The sequence below is a fragment of the Uloborus diversus genome, chromosome 7 (assembly GCF_026930045.1).
Source record: "Uloborus diversus isolate 005 chromosome 7, Udiv.v.3.1, whole genome shotgun sequence".
Taxonomy (NCBI): Eukaryota; Metazoa; Arthropoda; class Arachnida; order Araneae; family Uloboridae; genus Uloborus; species Uloborus diversus.
The window spans coordinates 64,608,020-64,634,861 of NC_072737.1; the positions used below are offsets into that span (position 1 = coordinate 64,608,020).

The 26,842-nt window shown below is 33.0% G+C and overlaps 2 protein-coding genes across 2 annotated transcripts in view; one reads left to right on the forward strand and one right to left on the reverse strand.

Annotated features, from left to right (window-relative positions):
* Window positions 1-26,842, reverse strand: part of LOC129225540 (uncharacterized) — an 85,947-nt gene that overhangs the window by 39,265 nt on the left and 19,840 nt on the right. The window lies entirely within an intron of this gene.
* Window positions 946-12,469, forward strand: LOC129225538 (uncharacterized). The gene is made up of 5 exons (XM_054859976.1): window positions 946-1,076; window positions 4,602-4,716; window positions 7,348-7,526; window positions 9,782-9,935; window positions 12,145-12,469. The coding sequence occupies exons 1-5, from the start codon at window positions 1,040-1,042 to the stop codon at window positions 12,383-12,385; spliced, it is 726 nt and encodes a 241-aa protein (XP_054715951.1). The 5' UTR covers window positions 946-1,039; the 3' UTR covers window positions 12,386-12,469.

Genomic DNA, 26,842 nt, shown 5'->3' on the forward strand with positions numbered 1-26,842 from the left:
TTAATTATAAATAGAAACATAGTAATGAGATATAGTTGAAATTAGCAATTGTGTTTAGGTAACTTATGGTGCAAAATTGGGCTTTCGCTTATGTGAGGCACATCTAAGGAACAATCCAGAATGCAAAAACAAAAAATTTAAAATAGGATCAGTTAATTTTTTATACATTAAGGGGAATTAGTACCGCCGTCAATGTTAATTTGCACAGGTTCATGTACCTTTTTCTGAAAATCTATTAAAGATACAATTATGAAATTTTTTTTCTGTACCTTAAATAGACTCTTTTCTCTATACTGAAATAAAATTTTACAGAATGAAAGCTTTGTTTTTTTTAAAGAAATTCTAATGTGTTAGTCACAGTATTTTTTTTCAAAAAATTCCGTTTTGCAATTTGAAATTAGCTCTACAAAAAAAAAAAAAAAAAATTTCGAATATGAGAAAAATTGTACATCAGTGTATACAATTAGAAGTATGGAATAGGTGGTAAAAATTTCAAAGACTAACACCATTTAATTTCTGAGGAAAAGGAACATTTAGTTTCAAAAAAACCATTTCGAGACATTGCAATTTAAAGGGGAAAATCATACCTCATCAAAATAGTTTTGCATTTTTTTAAAGCTTATTTTAACTTACTTCTAATATGAGCACGATCAAGAAGTTTGTATCATTAAAAAGGTATTGAAATGGAGTTTGAAAACATATAAAAATCAAAAAATCGAATTTTGGGAAGTATTTTGGGTACTGATTCCCCTTAATGATAACTGAAAGTGTTGCTGAGCATACAATTTAACAGTGCCATAAATGTTGGGTGAAAAAATGGAACATGTGGTGAATATTGATAGCACTCAATGTCAAGAATATTAATACATTATTTCCTTTGGTCGATTATCAAACAAGGTTGAAGGATTTCCTTTTTACTGGTCGGTATTTTCCGCTAATTAAAGAGGCGGATTTCTGCACTCTGATAAATAAAAAAGCTTTAAATGAAACCGTACACTTTCATCATAACGACCACATAGGTTTGCATCTACAGCTCAACATGTTTCTGATTCTAAGCTTTGTTCTAGCTATTGGAAGTAAGAAATATCTTTGATTATCCAAACACTTATTCTTTAATTAAAACAAGTAAACATGGTTTTCTTAAACCTTAGGAGATATTTTTATGTATAATTTGCTATTTATTTGATGCACTTCTTAAATTAATTATTCAACTTTTTTTTCATATATCTTTTTTTTTGGATTGTATTAGAGTTTGCATCAACTGTTTTCACAGATTGTCTAGTTGTTATTCATAAACTGTTTATGAAATTGTTTAAAGCACATTATATTTTACTACCATGCAAAATGTGTGGATTAAAATGTATTTGTTAATGTATATTTTTAGTTAAAAATGTTTGTAACATATCTTAATGTACGAGTACGGAGGGTAATGGGGTTGTTTCCTTCAGTCAAAAGTAGTACTTTTATTCACTGAAATTGATAGAATAAGAAAAAAAAATAACATTGATCCAGAAAGTTCTTTCATTTTCCCAGCAGTTATTTCTTAATTAGATTGTTAAAATGTCCGATTTTCAAACAAGGCGCGGTCTAGATGACGTCACAAATGATACTTTTCGGCGCATCTTTGTACCGCCTTTCCACGTTATGATAATCAAGAAGCGAATTAAAATTGCGCTCTACGCTTGCTATCAACCATAACGTTGCTAATACACTTAAGTAAAGATGAGAATTAAATATTTTGCTCTGTGAATGGCAACACAGAATGGCATTTCATCATTTGTGATGTCATCAGCAAGAAATGTTAACAATGAAAGATCACCGATTTAAGTAATTTTTTTAAAATATTAAGCTTGAACAAATTATTTTAAAAAAATGGTTAGATCCTATGTTTTAAAGCATGTTTTTTCAGAAAAAAATACTTTTAAAATATTGGAAACGACACCATTTTTTTAACTTATTTTTCAACTGTTTTATTAGACCAAAATTGTTATGAAATCATTTTCTGTTTATTTATTTATTTATTTATTTATTTATTTATTCCATTTTTTTAAATAAGGAACATTCTTGTTGCGACTGCATTTTAATGATTTTTGAGTATTTTGATGTTTTGTATGTTTCATTAACGTGTGAAGAAAATTGTTTAATTTTACAGAAGTTTAGAGAGTAGTTTTTGCTTTTAACAACACCAAAATTGATTATAACAAAACTTCTAAAAAGTGATACTAATAATGTTATTTAAATATTATCTTGGTTTGTTAAGTTAAAGACTTTAACTTTAATTAAATATAAATTTTGGTTTAAAAATTGATTTAACGAGTTTGAATATTTTAAAGAAACTCATTTCTATAATAAAATGAGCAATTAATTCTATTTAATTGAAATTGTGCTTCTTGAAAGTGTGCAAGTGTAAGAAGTAAAAACTGAATCTGGAGATAATGTCGCAAGAGTAAAGTTTGAACCTCGAAACAGACTGAAATTAAATTTAAAAAATCCAATAAAACGTTCAAAAAATGCAATTCCGTTTGGAAACATCAGAATTATTTGCACAAAAAATGTTTTAATTTTCATGAAAAACCAAGAACTAATGAGGACATCACTATCAAATATCAATTAAACTGAGTAGTAAAATTTATGCTAAAGTGGTTATTTATGCTAATTTATGCTAACGAAGTATTTTTGAAAACTAAACGTCATGCCCTCCATATACGCTCTAAATGTGGATTGATAAGGCACCAGTTTTAATTGTACGTACGAGTTTTAAAGGGAGAATCGTTAATCGTTAACTAATATTTCTTGAAAGGTCAAAAAATTTATCCATGATGTAACTTTTTAGGATAATATGAAGTATGCAAATCTCTAAAAGATAAGAAACAACCCAATTCTTCTGTGTTTCAAAATTCATAATCTCAACGACAAGAGACTGACGGAAAATATGCACTAAACGACTCTTTCTTCAACAATACAGACAGTCTACACTATTCTAACACTAATTTCACTTTAAAAAATTAAAATAAAAAAAAAGAAAACAGTTGAAAAAGAAAGTACAATTCCTGGTGAAAACTTTTTCATAGTTTTGTGCCCAAAAATTCTGCAAAGATGATTTTTTTTAAGAAATATGTCCGTTGTTCCGATGGAATAGGAAAAGAACAAAATAAAATTTTTGAAAAAAAAAACGCCTCGAGGTGCGCTAAAGTGATCCGTTTTGCACCTTTTTTTCTGCATCGAAATGTAATACCTACCAAACGTGGCCAATGCCATGATTATAACAGATTTAAAATCGTTCTCGAATCAAATAATATATTCAGTGAGAAGTATAGCCTCAAAATTTCAACTAATTTTTCCCAAAAACACTAAAATGCTGTCTAATTTTTAATACAATAAATAGTCATATTTTTGCTCTGAAAGATATCAACAGCAAAGAAGTTTAATGTTCAAACGTCAAGTCAGATAAGTAATCTTCGAGGGCTGCAAAAATGCCTCCTTTGATGCCAGAAATGTGGCTTAAATTCAGTACAATGAGCATATTTTTTGCTCTTTGATATTTAAATTTTCATTCCTTTCATGCGTGGGTTATAATTGGATCACATTTTACTGCAGCTTGATCCCCCAGCTCCCAATATCTATACTGAGGACGCACACCGCTCTCCTCATCCCCCTTTCCCCCCGCAGCTACTTGACATTTTGAGCTTTGGACATAAAATTTCTACACTGTTAAAAATTCAAGAAGATTTTCTGGTAATTGTTACTGTAAAATGGAGGACTTACAGCATCACTGATGTTTACGGTAATTTATACCGGAGAAATAAGCGATCCCAGCCTTAATTGGTAGCTGTGGCCTACCGAGGAAACCGTAAAATTTTACAGTAACATTTGATTTTTACGGTAATAGTTACTGGCAACATGGATGCCAGTAACAATTACCGTAATTTTCCGGAAATTTTTTAACAGTGTACGCCCTTTTTACGGTACTTAAGATTGGAGAACATTTTAGTGTTTTTGCTCAAACTTTTGAGGTCATACTTCTTACAGAAGATGTTATTTAATTTGGAAAGGATTTTCAATCTGTAATGTCCATGGGTATTGGCCACTTTTGGCAGGTATTACTTTTCGCTCCGGCAAAAAAAAAAGTGCAAAACGAGTACACTAATGGCGACTGGTGTACCTGAAATATGTCACGGTCATTAAGTTGTCGAAGTTCCTAATCCAAATCAGTACCCGGCGGTCTTTACACCAGGGTCTCTTGGACTCCTGGTCTAAATCAAAAACACTGAACCAAAACGGGGGAATATCCACACTGAACTAACTCCCAGAGATGAACTTTCTACAAGACTGTCCCACGACCGATTGCCGCCCATTCTGTGCCACACGATGAAAACTTTATGGCAATCCTGAGAGATCACGCTAACAGGTACGGAGTGGTATGGCGAAAAACTAACTTCAGTGAAAAGGAATTTAAATCTAAGAGAAAAAATTCCCACATTGATAAATAGATCAATCAACAGAAATATTTTTGAATACATTATATATCGGTATATTTAGGTGAAAATCTTATTATTTTATTTTAAACATCAATAATTGTTGTGAAAATTTCATTTATTTAGTTCTTCCCATTCACGCGCTTCCTGGACTTGAGAAATGCGTACATGATAACTTGTTAAAAGACTTAATGCAGATGCAATCGACTGGTGGAGTGGATGATTTGGACCAAACATGCCCGTGAGTCATCATCAAATCAATTTAAAAAATGGAACAGTCTGAGCTGAAAATGAACACTAAAGTGCAATTTCATTTTCAGAAATTCGTAACCTATTTTAAAACTGCCATCTGGTACATGGCCTTCAAAATTATTTTTACAGATTTGTGTATTTGTTAAAAATGATCTGAGAGAACATTAAGGTTCTACTTCAGGTCCCAAGTAACACACTTCGTCATATAAGCGTTGTAAAATGGTTCCCAATGTTGTGAAAACTATTTTTAAAAGTTTAAATGTTGTTTTTTAGTCATATAAATGAAAAAGTAAAGCAACAACCAACAAAATGAGTATAGCTGAGTAAGCTACACAAATTTCTTTCGTAGTTTCGATTTTAGTGGGTTATATAGAAAGAAATTTATGCGGCCAATTTATCTTTAATAATAAATTTGAAATATCTGATTTTTTTTAAATAACTTTTTATTCACTATAGTTTTTACATTCACCGATTAATCTACCCTTTCCATTTTTTCCTTGCCAGAAATGCATGTTTTTGCTGAGTTTGAGTGTATGGAATTTCAGTTCTCTTTTTTTTCTTTTCTTTTTTTAATAATCAGATATTATTTATACGGTGCAAACGTCTTAAGATTACGATAAATTTCAAGTTTTTTACTTTATCAATACTTAGAAACAAGCAAACTGCTAAAGCTTTCCAGGAGTTCATAAATTTCAAAATTGGGCTATTTCTATTAAACATTAGCAAACGATTATTTAACTATATTCTCTTTTTTTTTTTCCTTTCAAAAAAAATAAATAATTCAGCTATAAAATAGTTACTTAAGCAGCATACCACCTCCGTGAATTTAAGGTTTTACTTCAACTAATCCTTTTTACTACCTTGTACCAGGTTGAGGAACTGTTGTATCCCAAAAACATTTTTTTCTACAATTTTTAGCAAAAATTTCTATCTTGATTACACGCGAATGAAGTGACTATTTTTCGAAACACATATTAGTACGAATGAGTGAGCAACCGAAATAACCATTTCATCATCCCTCAGTTTATTATAAAAAGTCTCTAAAGAGTACGAATATCTCATAATCCAAAGTTTGTAAACAATATAATTATATGAGCAGATAATTCCAATGCTGATCCTGGTCTGTGCGTGTGACAGTGAGTACGGAAGTTTTTTAATGTTTGGATATTTTTAAAACCAAATAGGGTACGGCACCAATTACAGACATGCTTAAAACATCGCTCTCAGGTTAACTCCATTTTCTGAACCTTTTAATGTATTTAGACTTTCTAAACTATTTTTCTCTCGTGCAACTACATCTCCTCTAAGGTTTGGCTGCTTCTGGATCCTCCGAATTAGTTATTTCAATTTTTATTTGCTCAATTTCGAAAAACGGTCCGACACCCAGTAAAAGCCACTGAAAAATCTAATGATACCCAGTTTCAGATAGAATGGAAGGATGAGTAAGACAGAATGAGCAGAATGAGGAAAGAATGCGTAATAGACAAAAATCCCTTTTTCTCTTCAAAATGTGTAAAAGTTCTTTATTTTTAGAACTAAAGCCTTATTGAATTAAAATGAACATCAACACCAGCTGACCTCGTGGTGGCTGTACATCACCTTCCACCACTGCCTTGTAAATAACAACTGGCTCATAAAACTCTCTGATAATGCTAGATGGCTGCACCGTATTCATGAGCCACAGCAACATCAGTTTTAGTCGTCTAAAAGGCTATTACTTATTCCTAACTAATGACTATCTGTTACTGGACCCTTGTCTGTTACTGGTTACCTTACCCTATAGGACACCTATTATAGCTATCGGTTTAAAATGTAAATAAGTGTAGTAATATGTTTTAAAGCTAATATTTTTTCAAAATAGGAACCACTTTTTCAAGATTTTTAAATTCAATTTTGCGAACGATATTTTGTACCTACATCACGGTAGCTTGAATGGCTGGAACGTCATCATAAAAATTTCTTTTCCTTGCAGTATTCAGTTTCATTAACATATACCTTGTCACAAGACGATTTTTCAGGTCAATAAGGATGGAGGACACAAATCCATTTTCTGTTCCCGAAACTGAAAATCCTCCACTGCAATAAAAAGAGTTTTCTACTATGATGTTCTACGAGATATCGATATTTTGAAATTTACCTAACTAAATGGAATTCATCTCTTGAGAGTGGAAAATGATAGAGCTGCGTTGAAGGTCTTCAATGCAGTCCCTTTTTGACAGCGACCAAGGGGTAGACCAAAAAAAGAGATGGGTCGACTGTGTGGATACTGGTTTTGATATCATTAAAAATTAAAAACTGGAGGTCAACGGCAAAGAGGAGGACAGCCCAGCGAGATCTCCTGAAGAAGATCAAGGCCCACAACTGGCTGTAGAGTCAATTATGATGATGTTCCAGCCATCTGAGCAGCGTAACAGAGGTGCTTACGAACATTCACGAAACCGAATATTAAAATTCTATGGATAGATTGGTTGACCGTTCAAAACGTTGTATTGAGTTATAAATGACTCCCATTTTGAACAAATATTAGCTTTCAAACATTTTACCACAATTATTTTCTTCTATAGTTTAAAACTCAGTTATTTTTAGATCACACCAAGTAAAATTGCCTACTTTTTTTCAGTTACGTTCTGCAGATATTTGATTGTCTAGACAATTTAGTTGTAAACCACACAGGACTTACGATTAGCCAGCTTGCGGAATTGATACCAGATGAAACTGTACAAAATGGAGCCAAGATTTTCATGAATACTCGAAATGTCCTTACTGAGCTCTGCACTGAAGGGATGCCTTTCAACAAAGGTAATTAGTCTGTTTTTCGGTGCCCCTACTTTTCGCCAACAAAAAATTTCCTTCCCCCTGTTTTCCAGTTTCTACCTTACTTTTCGATATATTTAGGGGAGGGGGGATTTTTGATGCCAGCAAAAAGTAGAATAAACCAGTTTTTCATATTCTTACAATTCACATAGTTATCACTTATGTTCAAATAAATTTTGAATTATAATCGGACTGCTTTTTGGGTATCGCATACGAACTAAGACGAAATGCTGTTAGAGCTATTGAGCTCTGCACTGAAGGAATGGTAATTAGCCTGTTTTTCGGAGCCCCCTACTTTTCGCCGATACAAAATTTCCTCCCCCCTGCTTTTCAGTGTCAACCTTACCTTTTGATACATTTAGGGGGAGGGGGATTTTTAATGTGTACGAAAAGTAAGGCAAACCGGTTTTACATATTCTTAAATTTACGCAGTTGGATCACTTATGTTCTGAGAAATTTTTAATTTTACTAATCGGATTGATTTTTGGGCCGTTGCATTCGAACTAAGCTAGAATTCTAATAGAGTTCTATTGAGCGTTTTGTTCCAAACAATGAGCGGTTAAATATTACTAATAAAACTAATTTTATATCATTTCAGATAAATATTAATCTTCGGAGAAAAACAGACGTAATACCGAGCATGTTTTTTTTTCCTGAACAGCATTTTTTACATAACTTTGTGCTGCTGTAGCATTTACAACAACGTATTTTAAAGTGTACGATGACAAAGTAAAGTAAATAATAAAATTTGTTTCAGATAAAGACTTAATTAATACAGTTGGCTCTCTGTTTAATGACGCTCTATTTAACGACTTTCTCTGTTTAAAGACGACTTTTCACGGTCCCAAATACTCTACTGGAGTTTTAGAAGCATTCTATTTAAGGACACATTCTATTTAAGGATGATTTTTTGTTTTTCCTTGAAAGTTGTTAAACAGAGAGCCAACTGTATATATTTTAAAGTTTATTTTTAAAAAAACGCACACGTAAAGTCACTACAATATTTAGCGAACAAAACGAAAAAAGCGTATGTAAGCAATAATGTGCATTTTTAATGCTCTCTAACCAAGCTTTACCTGTTATGATGAACATTTCCTGATATCATTCTAACAATTGAGGCAGTGACAAGCAAAGAGATATAAGTGGTAAAATTAAAAATTTGGAGATAATCGGTACAAATAACAACTGGACCTCTCCTCTGCCTTGGAGCAAGACTTAGTACTAGTAGGCCTGGTAGGTGCTGTTATAGAGCATGATTTGGAAAAAAAAATTCAGTAAAAGCCTGCCAAGGACCTTATCTTTAAAAGCGTTTTACTCGAAACTTGAAAATGTTCACTTATACAAGGTGTTCCGTTTTAATCTGCAAGACCTTTATTTTCGCAACCGTTAGTCCTACATGTATACTTCCAATCGCAAAAACGTTCAAAATCAGATGCAGAGTTAAGATATTGAAAATTTGAAGTAAAAATTTAAAAAGTCAAAAAATACAAAATGTAACTTTATATACGGGCCCCAGGTCACCTTACTTATATTTAGGGAAATTTTCTCCGTTGAAAAATCCTTCCAACGGAAAAAGTTTGACATTAGTACGACCAATATTCACCGAGCTATGAAACGCAGCATTTTGTGACTAACAGTATTTTACACTCGCCCTCAATAACACCTTTTGAGGGAAAATATAGCGATTAACAAAGGTTTAAAATTATATGCGTGCATATAATGCGATTTTAGGAGGTTTTGTAGTGCGCTTTTGCGTATCATGGCATAACATTTGCATTTATTTTGGAATTACAATGAAAAATATAAATACTTATTTACTTCGACAACCTGACATTCCTCTGAATGAGCGATAAGTTCCAATCGCATCTTTGTGCGGTCCCTTAAAACTTTAAACTCGAATATCTCCTTGAGTTTTGGTCGCACAAATGTCGAGTTTTTTGTGTCAGTAATATTTTTCATTGAAGATTATTTCTCTAAATATTAGTTAGGGTACCTGGGGCCCGTAGAAAGTTAAATTTTGCATTTTTTGGCTCATTTTTATTTTTGATTCAAACTTTCAATATCTTAACTCTGCATCTGATTTTGAACATTTTTACAATTGGAAGTATACGTCTAGGACTATCGATTGCGAAAATAAAGGTCTTGCAGGTTAAAACGGAACACCCTGTATATCTTTGCTTCTCACTGCTTCAATTGAAAAAGCGTAAATAGTTTTGATCAATGAATATTCTTTTTTACAGCTTATCGTGAAAATGTTGAGTGTTTATCCAGACTCGGAAATCCTTTAACTGATTGCGAAGAAAAAGCTAGAGATACTTACGATTCCTACAAAGAGTTTATGGACAATTCGGTGGAAGGAGGAACCCCACAATTAGAACCGGAAAGAACCTGCATGTAAGTCATCAAAAACTGACACATATTTTTGAAGATCGTGCTTTACAAGAAATTAAAACACTTCCTTAACAAATATGAAAAATAATGACAAACCTCAGGAATCCTCCCGTAGATCGAGATTCCGGATAATCCAAACAACTAGTGTAGTGAAAATCTAAAATTCGATTTGAAAAAACGGAAAATATATAATCAGGGGTGCCCCGCCCCCTAAGAGAAAGAGCACACCCACCCTTACTATCGCAAAGACCCCCCAAGCAAGAGAACCCCCAAAAAAGTAAAAATAACCCTCAAACCACCCCCCTATGAATTGGCACAGTCTGCACCATGACCCTCCCCTCCCCCTAGGTGGGCACCCCAGTAATAATTAAGCTACAAAAGCTAAGTTAGTTTTCAAATGACAGCTACTTTTAGCCACCATTTGAATGCAATGAATAGTACGGTTCTTTAATTTATTATAGATGTTACCGTTAAAGTATATAATGCAGTTATTTTATAGAATACCTAGTTATTCCATGAAATAACTGATCGTGTCCGTTAAAGTGTGTAATACGTTATTAATTTGACACTTTAACTAGTTATTCTATAAAATAACTAGGTATTCTATAAATTAACTAATGAGAGACAGTTAAAGAGTAAAATTGACAATTTATCTAAAATAAAATAACTAGGTATTCTATAAATAAACTAATGATAGCCAATTAAAATGAAAAGGAAGCAATTTATCTAATTTAAGCAGCGTATAAATGGTATTTATGAAACGTACCATAAAATCATTTGTTACAACAAGGATTACTAAAATGACACTTGAAATTACAAAGATAATTATTTCTAAAACAAAAATACGTTTTGTTGACACACTAGGTTTTACACGAACATTTTGGGGGTAACACAGGGATGGAAGGTAAATGTATTTGTCGTGCAAGATATATGATATAGATTATTCTACATTTTAACGGGCTGCAGATTGTTATTCTATGAAATAACTAGTTAAACCATGAAACACGAGAAAATTTTACACTTTAACGGACACGATCAGTTATTCCATGAAATAACTAGGTATTCTATATGATAACGGCTTACATACTTGAACGGTGACATATACATAGAAATGAGTTTCGTAATTCTTCTCTAACGTAATGAGCTGGTTCGGCATTCATTATTCATTTAAGCCCTCAATCCTCACACAAATTGCTGCCGATTATCGAGTAACAGGCGTATTTTAACAATGAAACTCGTGCCACGACATGATAATTTGATAATGTGTTTTGGTAATGTTTAACATGCAGGGAAAGGTTTTGTTGTAACAAGGCTGAACTCAACCCCGTAACTTAACTGTTTTACTGGTAACACCAAGGCTTCATTTGATACGTGTTTCTATCAGGCTGTCATTTCAATAGAAGTTGTAGTGTGAAATCAATGAATCAAATAAAAAATCCCATCGGACTCCCGCGACATCTGTTGAATTTTGTGATAACTTTTAACGTCATTATTCTGTCATTTTGTGACTGTGACCATTGTGATTCTTCAACTTTCCCGTTACATGTTGTGCTATCAGTGTGTATTGCTTTGTCTAAGGCGAGCGTACCAGCCAGAAGGGTGGGGTTGACTGGTTGTAACCATTGACAGTTTTAGGGCGAGTTAATTTTTTTTTTCTGTTGTGTTTTGTTTTGGGCAAGGACGGATCCAGAAATTGTTATAAGAATGATTTTTAGAGTTTATCCCTTGCAAAGTGCCCTGTATTTCAGCAAAAGTTCCAACCACATCCCTTCCCTTAACATAAAACCAGATGGTCTACAATTTTTAAGACTTCAATTCTGAAACCTTTTCAGAGAGAGAGTCCCAACTTTGCCAACCATTAAAAGTGTCGAAGATCATGTAAAATTGAGTTTTTCCTACATAGTTCAATATAGAAAATCTGTCGATGAAAAGCTCCGTAGCTTTTAAATGGGAATGATATCTTGCTTTGGGGGATAGGCAGGGCACTCCGTGTCTAAGTATTAAAGTTGATAAATGATTCAAAAGTGACTGCTGAGCAAAGTCCCTGGTCTTGCTTTCGAACAATTCACACGTTACTCTTTTAAGAAGCATGTAAGCCAAACGTTGTTAAAATGATATGTTGGAATTGAACTAAAGTAATTGAGACCGCACATTTTTTATATTCTTAATGAGTGCATTTTATTACAAAATTATTTTTAAATGCATTTGATAGGATGGAATCATACAAAGTTGCCTGTGCTGCCGCTTACGTCATGGATCAATGTGGTGACGCATCCCGAGCTCTTTTCCAGAACTTGATCAAAAGGACAACCTATTTGAAATACGGACCCTGTTCAAATTACGATACCGGAGACTTGAAGACAAAATTTTTAAGCTTCATAGAGCTAAGCGGTCAGCATCGATCTGTTTTCGCCGATGCTTTCGATTTCAGGAGGAAGAAGCGATCTGTGTAAAGAAATGTATCATGTTTTCCCCCTTTAGGGAAAAAACTTATTTTCACAACAAAATTAAATAAAATGTATTGTCTTTTAATTACTGATTTCTGTTTTTTGAGACTTACCCTTTATACGATGGTCAGCCAGATAGTCCCCACACCTAATCTCGTGTGTGTTTTTTTTTTTTTTACAAGGTTTCGTCAATGAGTGTTTTTACACCACCATTGTATACAACATTGCAAGCCGAAAACCTAACCTTGCGCCAAAAAACCTAAACAAACCATGCATCATTGCAAGAACTGAAAAATCGTATATATGTAGCATTACGAAAAATTGACAGTGAATCACTCCAAAATGTATGTTATAAAGGGTGTGTTTTTTTTAGAGGTAGAGAAGTTTAGGTTCAAAAAAAACACAGTTAAATGTTGTTAATTGCCATGAATGTTGCTTTATTCGAAAGATGATTCTTTGCAATTTTTATTTAAATATGATTTCTGGCATACGGCCACCTCGGCTGGCTCAGAGAAAGTCCAATTGGAAAGTCCAATTTTCTCAATTTTTGCAGCAATAGCGGTCGTATGTCAGTAATAAGGTGGCAAATATTCTCTTCCAAGGCGTCAATCGTCTGTGTCTTATCGGTGCAGACCAGAGACTCCACATAGCCCCACAAAAAGTAGTCTAGCGGTGTTAAATCTCATGATCTTAAAGGCTAATTCACGGGTCCATTATGCGAAATTATTCGTTCGCCGAACGTTTCTTTCAATAAATCAATTGTGACACGCGCTGTGTGGCATCATGTTGCACCGCCTTGTCTATTCATGATGAAATGGCAAACCGAACTCAACTCAAAACAAGTGACACCAATCAAAATGGCACACATATCAAACATTGTTGCCAACTTAAAGTTCTATTCCTCTAAAAAAACACCCTTTAGATGTGTGTCAGGCGCACACATCAAACATTTGTGAGGGAAAAAAACTTTCATAATTTATCTTTATATTAATGTATCATTTATAATGGTAAGTGTAAGAGTTTATGAAATATAAATTTTTAAAATCCGGATATTCTTTTATGCTAACCCTGTATTTATATTTAACGCAAATGAGGCTACATATGAGGCAGTGAGAAGTAAAGGGATGTGAGTGCCAAAATTAAAAATTTCGAGATAATCAGTACAAATAGAAGGTGAACCACCCTTCTGCTTTGAGGCAAGCTATAGAACTAGAATCCCTGGTAGGTAGTGTTATATAGCATAATTGGGAGAATTAAAAAATCAATGAAAGCCTACTAAAGATCGCAACTTGTAACACGTTTTGCTCGAAACTTGAAAATGCCCACTGACATCCCTTTGCTTCTCACTGCCTCATATGTGTGTGTATTTGTATCTTCCTCAAAAAACAATGGCATAAGAAAGAGACATTCAGACTATTATTCAAGGAAAGTAACCAATTTCTATAACATAATGATGAAAACGAGCTGATGTGTGCATCACATGACTTCCTTTTACTCCAATTTTAATGTCATTTTCCCACTATCTGCAATTTTAATGTGATTCTATAGTTTACTCTCTAAATATCACCACCAGTGAACAAATTGAAACCAGATTTTTTAAAAAAATCGCCAAATTTGTTGCCAACTTGGCAACAAAACTTGGCGACCAAAAGACTGGCGATATATTGCCAAGTGTCCGCCAAATTATAACACCACTTGAGTATACATCGAAATTAACAACAATTTCCCCCCCCCCAAAAAAAGGGGCAATAGACCGAATGCAACCAAAAGGGGAGGTGCACAACTAGACCCCACTAGGAGCCTACGTACCAAATTTCAACTTTCTAGGCCATACCGTTCACCGTTCTTGAGTTATGCGACATACATACGCACATCCGCATATAAACACATGCATACAGACGTCACGAGAAAACTCGTTGTAATTAACTCGGGAAATGTTAAAATGAATATTTCGGGTGTTAATACGTTCTTAGGCACTTATCCGCGTGTGGTCGGGTTGAAAAAAAAACTCAACATTAATTCGGGGGTGAGCAAAATGGAAATTACGGCCGAATTTTGAGTGAAAATTTTTTCGCGAATACAATACTTCCTTCTTTGTAAAAGAAAGTAAAAAGAGAAAAAAAGCAACTATGATAAATTTTTCAGATTTTCATAAAATTCGTTTTTTTACGAGTACTTTGTTATAACGAGCAAATACCGCGGTCCCTTTATGCTCATTTTTAGCGAGTTCGACTGTACTTCACTGTTCAGAGATTTTTCCAGCATCATGAAACTTCAGTGCAATTTATTTTCTCCAGTGGCATCTGAGAAAGCCGCTGAACTGTCTCACTTAGCCACCTTTTAAAGTCAAATTTATAGGTTTTGTTCCCATAGTATTCATGTGTCAAAAGCCAGGGGTGCCCCCCTTAACAGCAAGGGTACACCCCCGCCCCCCTAAATATCGTAAAGATCTCCCCCTCCAAATGCAAGAGCCCCCCCCCCAATCAGAAAAATACCCCTCAAATACCCCCTAAAAAATTTCAATGGCGCAGTCTGCGCCATGATCCCCTTCCTCTAGGTGGGCACTAGGGTGGGCCAAAAAAACTTTTTTTGGAAATCTGTTTTTGGATAGTGCGGAAAAGTTGCTATATGGGTCCGTTATTACTCATAAAAATTTTCGCTAAATTTGTTTAATATTTAGCCGGCGCTATTTGAATTTGAAAATTTGAAAAAAAGGACTAAAATGCACTTTTTTTCAAAAAAAAGGGGGGGGGTCAAAAATAAAAGTTTGAAGTTAGTGTCAGCAGACAGAAGTATCTGTCAGTGAATTAGTTGAAATCCTCAAAGACTTTTATACATTTCGTAGAATATTTAGCTACGCTCCTTTAAGACTGAAACATGGGGGGGAGGGAATTAAAGTAGTTTCGAAATAAGTAAATACTGAAATGTTACGCAATACGTTACTCAGAAAAAAGTGAAAATTCAATCAATTTTATGCGACATTTGTACGCCAATTTTAAAAAATGCACATACTCAAATAAAAAATAGTTACATAAGATTCTAATTTTTTAATCTTCGGTTCGAATTGTTTCTCCTGGATAATAAACGGCGCTCAACTAATTTATTATTCCTAAGATTATTTTATAACTATTTTACGAAAAAGAGAAAAAAGATGCCAGAAAATTGCAACAAGTGTTGCTTTGGATGAGAAAGACATATCAGTACCCAGCACAAGTGGATTGAGGGTTAAGGAAAGTCATATTACATTGAATGAACCTGAAACAGAACTTGAATCAGCAGAAAGCACAGAAAATACAGATGACGATTTTAAATTGAATTATCCGCTTTCAAGAAAACGTAAGCGAACTGATGCGCCATCAACAACGACAAGTCAAATGAGACTCTCTATCCCTCATACAGCTTTAGCAGCAGATCTAACTTTCGCTTCAAATAGAGCAGTGGCTAAAATTGCTACAGCAGTTCTCGCTGATTTCGACTTAGTTTCTCCTAAACAAAACAAAAATATATAGTCGATAAAAACAAAGTAGGAGGGAAGTCGATAAAAAAAAAAGGAGCGAGCTAAAAGAAAAAGATTTAAGAGCAGTTAAAAGGTCATCTATAAAGAGTTTGTATTTTGATGGCCGCAAAGATGACAACCTTCAAAAGATATCTGGCCATCAAAAATTAGCATCTGAAGCATATGTAGCACTGATAGAAGAACCAGGTAGCAAGCACATCGGTCATTTATCACTAACAGTTGGTGAAAGTGCAAAAGAAATTTCGCAAGGTATTATAGGCTTTGCAAAAAAAGTAATGAGTTTGCTTAACTTATTGGTTATTGAATGCGACGGAACAAATGTAAATACGGGATGGAAAGGTAGAGTAATTCGTTTACTTGAGACATATCTCAAAAGACCTTTACAGTGGAACCTATGTCTGCTGCATACTAATGAGTTGCCACTGAGGCATCTTATTCTGGAATTGGACGGTTGCACAAAGGGGCCAAATTCATATTCTGGAGCTATCGGACAACTTATTAGAGATTGTGAAAAAAATCCGGTGGTCAAATTTGATAAAATTGACTGCAAACTTCTGGTTTTGGACATGGAAGATATGAAAAATTTAAGTACTGAACAACAATATTTGTATAGAATCTGTCTTGCCGTAAAAGATGGTAGTTGTCCTTCTAGCGTGGCTGACAGTAGCTCAGGCAAACTTAGTCACGAGCGATGGCTGACAACTGCAAACCGTTTGTTACGCTTGTATATAGGCGCTCCAACTCCACTAGAAAATCTTACAATGCTTGTAAAGTATGTAACGTTAGTTTATGCTCCAATGTGGTTTGAAATAAAAATGAAACCGAACTGCCAGTACGGTGCCCAACATTATTATTGGAAAATGATTTCTCTTGCAAGGCAGTTTCCAGACAACGTTAAGGAAATAATTTTCAAAGTTCTCTCAAATAATGCATATTTCGCTCATCCTGAACAGCTACAGTTGATAATGTTGTTTGATTCAAGAAAATACATTCGGGAATTAACTGTTAGGCGCATTCTGAACTCCAGAAATAAGAAGACGAAGAGCTCTAATGGTGTACGATTTTTTAAGCGTCTTAAACTCAATTTTGAAGCCGTTGATTATGTTGATTTAATTGATTGGGCAAACTGTGTTGTAAAAGAGCCAACTCTTACAGTGCATCTAAAAGACCAACAATTGAAAGAAAAGTGCAAAGAACAGCCTACAGAGTTCACTTTCGAGAAATTTCCCTGTCACACGCAAGCTGTGGAACGTTGTGTGAAATTAATAACCGAAGCTGCAATAAAAGTTCGAGGTGAAACTGCACGAGATGGATACATTCGTGCCAAACTTCAAGCTAGGAAAGAACTTCCATCATTTGATAACAAGGGAGAATATCATTCCAAAAAATAATATTCATTATGCATGAGGTATTATAAATCAAATTTGAAGATTTCTTCTTCAACATTTTATTATCTCTATAATTCTAGAAAATGTATGATACTATTGCGTGATAATAATTACTATGATTAATCGTGCTATTTAATTAATTAGTCTATGATTTGATTTTGAAAAATAATTTTCACATTGGTTTTTAAGGAAATTCAATATTTTTTCATTTTTCTTCAATTTTTGATGTCGGAAAGGAGCGGTTAAATGCTCATTAAAATCAATGAAACACTTTATGGGCTCGAACTGGCTCATTACATAACATTTTCGGTGCATTCCAGCGAAATATTTGGAATTTAGTTTTTTAAAAAAAATTTCGACAAAAATTCATTTTTCTCTTTTTTTTTCGGTTTTTCAGTGTTAAATAGCGCCGACCCGCCGACTAGATATTTTTTAATATCCAAGAAATTTGTTGTGAGTGAAAACTAGCTCACTACGCAACCTTTGCGCGCTATCCAAAATTTGATTTCGAAAAAAAAAAATTTCGGCTTATTTCGGCCCACCCTAGTGGGCACCCCTGCAAAAGCTAGGTGAAAAAGAAAACCGAGAGAGCGCGGTTTCACTATACTATGTAGTTCTGATTTTTGTTAACAGATAGCAGCACTACATATACATCCCTTACTACATTTGGGTTAATTTCGAATACAAACGAAAGTTACTGTTTAAAAAAAACGCATATTAAAATTTAAAAATAATTCGTTTCTCATAAATTAAACTTTTCGATCAAGGATTGCAGTTAAGAGATTACTCCTAGTTCTTAAAAATTGTAATTTTGCATAACTTTCAGCCGATCGTTTTCATTTATATGCAGAAGAAACACTTATCAATCGTAATATTTTAAAATTTATATATTGATATAAATTAATTATTATAATATTAAGAATATATGCGGTATGAAATGAGTACCTATTCATAAACGGTACTATTGAGATATTGCGAAATTAAATAAAGTAAGAATTCTATTCATTTTAATGCAGAATAAAAATGAAAATGAGAAACACATTTTAAAGGAATTTAGTTAGCTGACGTCAGTTCAAATAGTCTACATTCATAAGTAAAGTTTGATTTGAAATGTAATAATGCATAATTGCCATATCTCAGAGTTTGAAGTTAAATAATAAAAAAAGCCCACAAAGAACATTTAATGCGAATGAAACTGCCAAATTAAGATAGGAATGAATTAAATATGATTTGAAGAAAGAAACATAATTAAAACAGTATCCACAACGGAAGAAATTCCTAAAAGAAAAGCAGTAAAACAAAAAAGAAGAATGAACAAGATCAAATTTATCACTCAAACAAAAAAAATAAAGCAATAACAAACTTTAAAAAAAGAATTGTTAAAAATGAACATTATTAATAGATGTGAAAAAGTTGAAGAAAGAGTAAAATTTTCAGAGAATAAACTAAATTGGTTACATCGCAGTTCAAAGTTATCACAAATGTGTATAGTTTCTCTTACATGAAGACAGATGGCAGCAGCTTACGAGTATGCAACGCAGCACTATCCCCGTAGGCTACAGTATGACGGCTTAATTTTTTGGGTTTTCGATAGATTGCGCCACTATTTTAATTTTTTCATAGACTAATAATAAGAGTAGACCAGTTATGGCAACCCTTTTGCTGTTCATAAACCAAACCATGTGACTGGTGGATATCCTAGCAACAGCGGGCGTTGATCGTAGCAGACGATATCTTCAACATCATGGAATTCAAAGAAATCATATTTTCCCAGCGCTAAGTTGAATTTCTTGTTTCCAAAAAAAAAATGGTTCATTCCTGCTGTGCGTTTCTTTGCACAGAGAAATTTGAAAAAGGAGGAGCAGTAACATTTCACAGGTAAGCAGTATTATTAATACTACATTTTACTTAAATTTCTAGTAGTTTTTTTATTCGTGCCGTATGTTTCACTAAGAAATTTACAACTATTTTTATTAAATATTAAGTTCTATCAGTCAAATACATAAGAATACATTTTTATACACTATTTTGTAGCTTCATGAAGTATTTTTTCCTCTGAGAAGTAAAATGCAGTTTGAAAATGTTTTTAAGTGTTAGCACTGAGCAAATTAGTTTTAATGTTGCGACATTTTTTTTTTCGCCAATTTGAAAGCTGACACTTTTTTTCCTTTTTATCCTGACAACAACCTTGATATTTCATGTTCTCTTCTATGTAAACAATTATCTTTGAATAATTCGCATTCATTTTTATGTTGAAATTGTAAAATTTCCGAGATTGTCAAATTTGGTGCCTATTAGTAAAGCACTCCATTCTTGATACACATTCGTTAATAATGCTTTGACGTTGTTTGGAAAATTTCAAATAGTATCAAACTCGTTTTGAGAGTACAACTTAATTCTATCATATTGAGTTAAGAAAGTAAAGTGGGAAAATAATTCAATGCTTATTTTACTACAGTGACGGATTTCTAAATAGGTTATACTGTAAATACGATTCAGAAACGTCCCTGGAAAATAATGTGCCAATTTCTGCCAGTAACATACCTTGCAAAAACCAAGAAAGTTTTCCGCAACAAAAAAAACAGTAACTTTCCTGAAATTATTCTTGAATCTTTCTGAAGATTATGCAGATCTCACCGGTTAAAGCCAGTTTAGAGCCTTCAAAGGAAATTCGGTAGGTTTAATACAATTCATTATAACCTTCCACAGTTACTAAGAAAGTTTCAGAAGTATCAATGGAGCCACGACCAAAACGCTAAGGCAGAGTTGCAAGTAGTAACTAGGCATCTACCTCGCCTGCAAGTCTCGTCTTGCAAAGCTACAGCTATCCAGAGACTTATTCACTCTCATTGAAAGCTTGTCAACCTGGATGGGCCTCAACCAAATTAAAGACGACACACTTAATAAATACACTCTGTTGATCTTTAAATTGAGAGTATAGTAAGTAAATAAACTAGAAGTATTTTTCACACCACTTAGGAACCTGCGTTCGTGCAACTTGAAGCAATTTAGGAAACTTTTTTTGTAAAGATGCTTGATTTTGCGGGGAAATAGGTGAAAATCTGTGAAATACTGCAACATTCCACGGAAATAATCAGTAACGTTTCGGAATTTTTTTACAGTGTTACTATCTAGAACTATTGTCACTATCTATTGGTATCAGAAATTTCTCCGCCGGTCATTTTCTAGAAACAAAGTATCTTCTAATTTCTTTACTTATGCAAGAAATATAGTATATGCAGTATTTGTTTCAGCATAATATACAGGCGGCAATTCGTTTCAAACTGTTTGCGGAGAATAATTTTAGTCAACACATGAAATTACACTCAAGGGTACCCCGTACCAATTACTATACACGGTTTGTCCGGTTAATTGGTTAAATGGGGACCTTAAGAATGCGCTAATTTTTGAACCATATTAAGACCCCAGCAATCCCTGATCCAACACCCCCAGAGTTATTGATTTGAAATGGGAACTTGGGGGACTTTGTGACCTCAACATATTTAGCGTAAATCATAAAAGAAAGCATTTATTAAATGCTACTAAGAATAAGCTAAAAAAAAAGAAGTTAAATTAAGTAAAAATCATTGCTGAACATATCTCTTTCCGATTATATACTTTCTATCACATACACTTTTCATTCATATAGAGGGCTTTTTTCCTTTTTGCTTTTGATATGAGGTCGAACTATTTAAACTTGTGTGCAGAAAAAATATATAAATAATTTATTATTCTTTAAAGCTTTCCCAAAGATGCTAAAAGGAGAAAACTGTGGGAAACCCAGCTGAAACGGGAAAATTTCAAGGCCTCAGAGTACTCGAGAATTTGTTCAAAGCACTTCGAGCCGGAGTGCTTCGACACAGAGAAATTTGGTGGAACGTGGCTCAAACCTGATGCTGTTCCCACAATATTTGACTTTCCAACTTATTTACAAAAAAACTGTTCTACCAGACAATCTCCAAAACGTGGAATGGATCGTGAAACTGGTACTTATTTCTATAAATTCAAATATGAAAATGTATAAAAAAGTAATAACAAAAACCTTGTTGAAAATTTCCTTTAAAATATTTTATTTTTCATTTCTTTCTAGTCTCGGCAGAACCATCAACTGACGGGAGTCGATGCTTTAAAAGAAAATTTTATTTGGGCGATTTTGAAGAGGCAGATCTAGCATCACCGACTAAAGCAAAGAAAGTTTTGTGTCTTGCGCAGAACATAGCTGTTGAGTATCGAAAAAATGTCGTAACATTGCAAAGAAATACAAGGCAACTAAAGAAAAAAGTAAATTTTTTAAGGGAAGTTTTGCAGAAAATTAAGCAGAAGAAATTGATTTCTGATAAAGCTTCAGAAATACTGGAGGTTAGTTTTATAACTTTTGCATAACAGTGGCAAAGTACTGTCATTTTTAAGAAATTTTTATTTTTAGTTCAATTAATTTAGTGAAAAATAATCTATTTTGTATTACATCAGAGATTAACATTTAAGTTATAATTATTTAGGATATATTGTATATTTTTAATTAAACATCTTACATATCTGCCAACTGAACTGGTTTTACCGGGAGATTCCTGGATTTTGAGCATTTCGACTGATCGTTATGTAAGGAACTCTTATTTGATTATATTTCCAAGGATAGTAAAAAAAAAGCCATATTTTTTCCTAAATCACAATGAGCTGATGCATATTCGTTCTAAAGAAACAATGAATTAAGGGCAATTCTATTCGGAGGAACGGGATAGTTTTCTATATATACTATAAATACAAATAAATTAAGCTAGAAAATTTTATTTTTGATAGTAACAGTAAGGATTTCTCATAAAAATTCCGTAGAACATTTAACGTATCTTTTTGAAATAAAATAATTTATAAATAAGCAATAAAACGTCCGTGACAGTACGGGATTCGGACGGGTCCCGTTCCGTTACGGGCATTTTATTGCATGTTGTTCAAATATTTTTTTCAAACTGACTAACTTTTTATATTCTACATAGTTCTTATGAAAAATCTTTACTGTTTATATCAAAAATAAAATTTCTAGCTTGTATTATTTGTATTTATGAAACAAAATCTTGTGACAAAACTACTTCAAATGTTCTGTTCTGTCAATTGGAACGGTCCTTAAAGAAACTGAAGCACGAAGATGTCAAGTCTTACCATTTGAATTATTGGGATTATTTATGAATTTAGTTTTTTGTTTCCCTTTGTGTTAACTTTTATGATAAAAGTGCCAACGTATGAAGTTGACAATGGCCTAACATGTCATTAAACATCAAGCCAATGTTTGTATAATAGCTGGGTTGCAAATGAATTAATTTTTAAAATGTTTTCAAAAACAATGATTATTTGAACTACTAAATAACTTTTGAATGCATGGATGTTCATATTGATTTTTTTTTTCCAACTATCATTGCCGAGTTCTACAAAACACCTTTTGCAAAGAGTCAAGAGTAACAGTTCAAAGGAGAGATATCATCGGGAATTACGGGCCTTTGCATTAACCTTACATTTTTACTCGGCGAAGTCTTATAGTTACGCAAGGAAAATGTTTAATTGTAACCTTCTTCATCCAACAACTTCGAGGAAGTGGTACAGATGCGTCGATGGAGCCCCCGTTTTACGAATGAAGCTTTCAGAGCAATAGCTTTAAAAAAGGAAGAAGCAAAATTACGAAAAAAAAACATAATGCAGTCTTATTTTTGACGAAATGGCCATTAGGAGACACGTTGAATGCGATGGAGATAAGTTTTCTGGTTTCATAGGTATGGGAGTTGAAATAAACGATGATAATTTGCCCTATGCTACGGAGGAATTGGTTTTCATGGCAAATGCATTAAATGGCAGTTAGAAGATTCCCATTGGCTATTTTTTAACTAATGGACTAACTGCAAATGAAAAAGCAAATTTAGTTAAAGAGTCCATTTGAAGACTCCATGAAATAGGTACAACCATAATATCACTGACATTTGATGGTCTGAGATGCAACATAAGTACAGTATAAACCACCTGGGTGCTAGCATTGATCCAAATTCAATTAAATCTGCATTTCCCCACCCCGTTACAAAAAACAATCTTTATGTATTTTTAGATCGATCTCATATGCTTAAATTAGTGCGAAATACACTAGCAAGCCATGGTTCAATTTATAATGGGGATAATAATATTGTTAATTGGGGATATATCAAAGAACTCCATAAATATCAAGAAGAACATGGTCTTCATGCAGCAAATAAGTTGACCAACCGTCACATTGAATGGCAAAAGGAAAAAATGAAGGTAAAATTAGCAGCTCAAGTCTTTAGTACAAGTGTTGCTAATGCCCCAGAGTATGTGTCAACTGACTTGAAACTATCACAGTTTCAAGGATCCGATGCAACAGTAAAAATTTTACTTATATTTAATGATGTGTTTGATATATTAAATTCAAAAAATCTTTTGAGCAAAGGTCTAAAGTCCCCAATGAAGCCCCAAAATAAGAATATATTTTTAAATGCCATTAACAGAATTGAAAATTATATAAAAGTATAAAAAAAAATGGAGAATCAATTCTATCCAGCAAATGGAAAACAGGATTCATAGGATTTTTAATTTGTTTAAACAGCATAAGAGAAATCTATAACACATTGTGTGAAGGGAGCAGCCTCCCATTAAATTTTCTTATGACCTACAAATTTTCCCAAGACCACATGGAAATGTTTTTTAGCGCAATAAGAAGCAAAGGGGGATTCAATAATAACCCAACAGCTAAGCAATTCAAAGCAGCATATGTTCGACTATTATGTCATCATCACATTATAACATCAGATAATGCAAAGTGCATGATGTTAGATGATACAAATATTTTAAATGTTTCTTCTGCAAAGAACTATTATGTAAAACAAATAAATTTTAATCAAGAAGAAATAACTGACATCGAGATTATTTCACAAATCTTCGAAGATCATTCCTACATAGGAAACCCATTAAAGTTAAATCAATTTATAACTGATGTAATTACATACATAGCAGGATTTGTTGCCCGAAAATTAAATAAGAAAATACGCTGTGAAGTTTGTCTAGAAGCCATAAATGCCAGAAATGTTTGTGCTGGAAGTTTCTTGCAGAGAAAAAATAGAGGGGGCTTAGTTTCTCCATCTACTGATACAATTAAAATTTGTAAAACAGCAGAAAGAAAATTCCGAAGTGCCCAAGCTGCAGGGAGGTTAAAAAGAAAATCTGTTATGCAATTCCTAATTGTTAAAGCTATGCAAGAGCTTGATACGGACACCTTTCCAATTCTTCAAGGCCATATATTAGAAGGTTCAGCATTGGACAATCACAAGATTTCGCTTATAAAAGGAGTTTTGTTTGAATTCTTTCCTGTTAGACTACACCATGTTGGACAACTAATGACACGAAATTTGCAAATTAGTAAAATTCGAAGCCTTAACAAAAAAGCTATATTGTTTAAGGGGTAGTACAGCAGTATAAAATTTGGGTTTGGGATATATGTAAAATGTTTCATCACAATGTATGTTCTTAATTTATTATAAGAATTTATTTGACTAGTATTAACTGTATTATTACAGTACACTAATTAGTTCCCAAATTTCATTACAACTAAATAATTCCTTGTATATTTTCTGTAAGAACATCTATGTTTCAAAATTCATAATTTTTACTTTACATGCGAGTATGTGTATGTTTGATCTATCTACTTATTCATAAGTAGATATTTAACATATTGAGACCTTGCATGCACTGAATTGCTTTCACGCACACACAAATATGTATGTGTTTATTGATGATGCTGACCAGTGAAAACTTTAATACTTTTATCATTTGCAATTTCAGTTACGTTATATTGCTTGTCTTCTCCATTGTACTGCCCTCAATGAATTATTCATTACATTTTTCTATAAGATTATCTTCATAGAGCAGTCTTTTTTAATGTAAATGTATTTTAAATAAAGCATTAAGCTATACTATTGTACCTAAGAAGAATGTACATTCTGAAATATGTAAAACTTTCAAGTTTGTTATTTTCTATAATCGTTACATCTTTGTTATGTATTGTCTCATTTGGATATTACATTTTGTACTACCATTTAAATCTTCTATACATTTGTCCTGTTAGAAGTGTTTATTTACTGAATTCATTTCCGATGAAATTACAGACAGTTGATCATCTACGCACAGAGTAATTTGTTCCTGGTGGTTTTGAGAAGTTACTGTTTTTATATTTGTCATCATAAAATAAAATTTAACTTGTATTTATTTGTTACATTTTCTCCATATTGTTATTAGTTTTCAAATAAAATACTTCAGTTTTTAGAGGGTTTTTTTTTTTTTTTTTTGAGTATTTTACCGTGTAAAATTTACTTTAAGCTTATATTGGTAGTATACATTCTATAATACACTAGCTGCATTCCTTGGCGTTGAACGGTCTACCTCAAAAACTAAACTTGTGTCATATGACACATGTTCAGCAATCAGGTTTAAATTATTTTTAAAAAAAACATATAAACCCCCCTTTAACCCGTAGGAAAAAGCAATTTCATGACTCAAAACTTAAATCTTTCTTTTGATTTTTTTAAAAACTTCCAAAAATTAAGTCAATGTCATTAAAAGGCATACGTATTCCATTTCATCTATTTTTGGATACCCCCCCCCCCTTCCTGCTATGGGGCAAAAACCTCGTAGGGAGGTTCTTCTGGGGAAGGGGAAGGCGAAAAAACCCTTTGTGAATTCTTGGGCATCAAAGGACTATGTCAAATTTGGCAAAACCTGCTCATAAGGTCTGCGATTTTTGCTAATTTAGTGTTACTACATTTTTGTCTATAAAGGGGTGCCCTTGGAGGTATTAGTGCATCTGAGCCACTAAAATCATGTTTAGGTATTTTTTTTTTCATTCTAGAAAGGGGGGATCATATCAATTAGGGGAATGGGCACCCCTAGTTAATGTATTATCCTGAATTTATTTTTTTAATACCAATTCAATAAAATACCGCTATTAAGTAAATTTCATTTAATTTTAAGTTGTATTTTAAATAATTTGCACAATTTTGTTTTTATAAATTATGTACATGCTTAAAACAAATTATAAACTTTAGAACGTTTCACTTCGATTAAACTAATTATTTATAAGTAGAATAAAGTAATTTAAAACCCTTTACTAAACTACAGATTAACGTAAAAATAATAGACCATTTAAAAAAAGTTATTATTCAATCTGCTCAACGGAGATCAAAGAAAAAAGAGGCTCTAATAATAACCCATCCTGTTAAAAAACCGCAAAAAGTGCCAACTGTAGATATAAACCTCGTCGTATATAATTTTTTTTTACACTTTTCTACACGACTATGGTTCAGAATATTCATTTTAAGTGAATGTCTAATTTTCGTTAAAATGATCAGTTTCAAATGAAATAAATGTAATTGAAAACTGTCGTCTAAAACTATGCCAAAATAAATCATAACTGAAAGAAAAAATGTTCAATCTCTTCACTGGGGAAAAAAATCCGTCTTAAAATAAATGTTGAGTGCCAAACCATAGATAATGCTGCCATCTAGCAACCATGCT

Coding starts and splice junctions, on each gene's coding strand:
- LOC129225538 (XM_054859976.1), top strand. CDS start 1,040: ATGTTTCTGATTCTAAGCTTTGTTCTAGCTATTGGAA. Junction 1,077..4,601: donor CTTTGTTCTAGCTATTGGAA/GTAAGAAATATC, acceptor TCATTTATTTAG/TTCTTCCCATTCACGCGCTT. Junction 9,936..12,144: donor GAACCGGAAAGAACCTGCAT/GTAAGTCATCAA, acceptor TGCATTTGATAG/GATGGAATCATACAAAGTTG.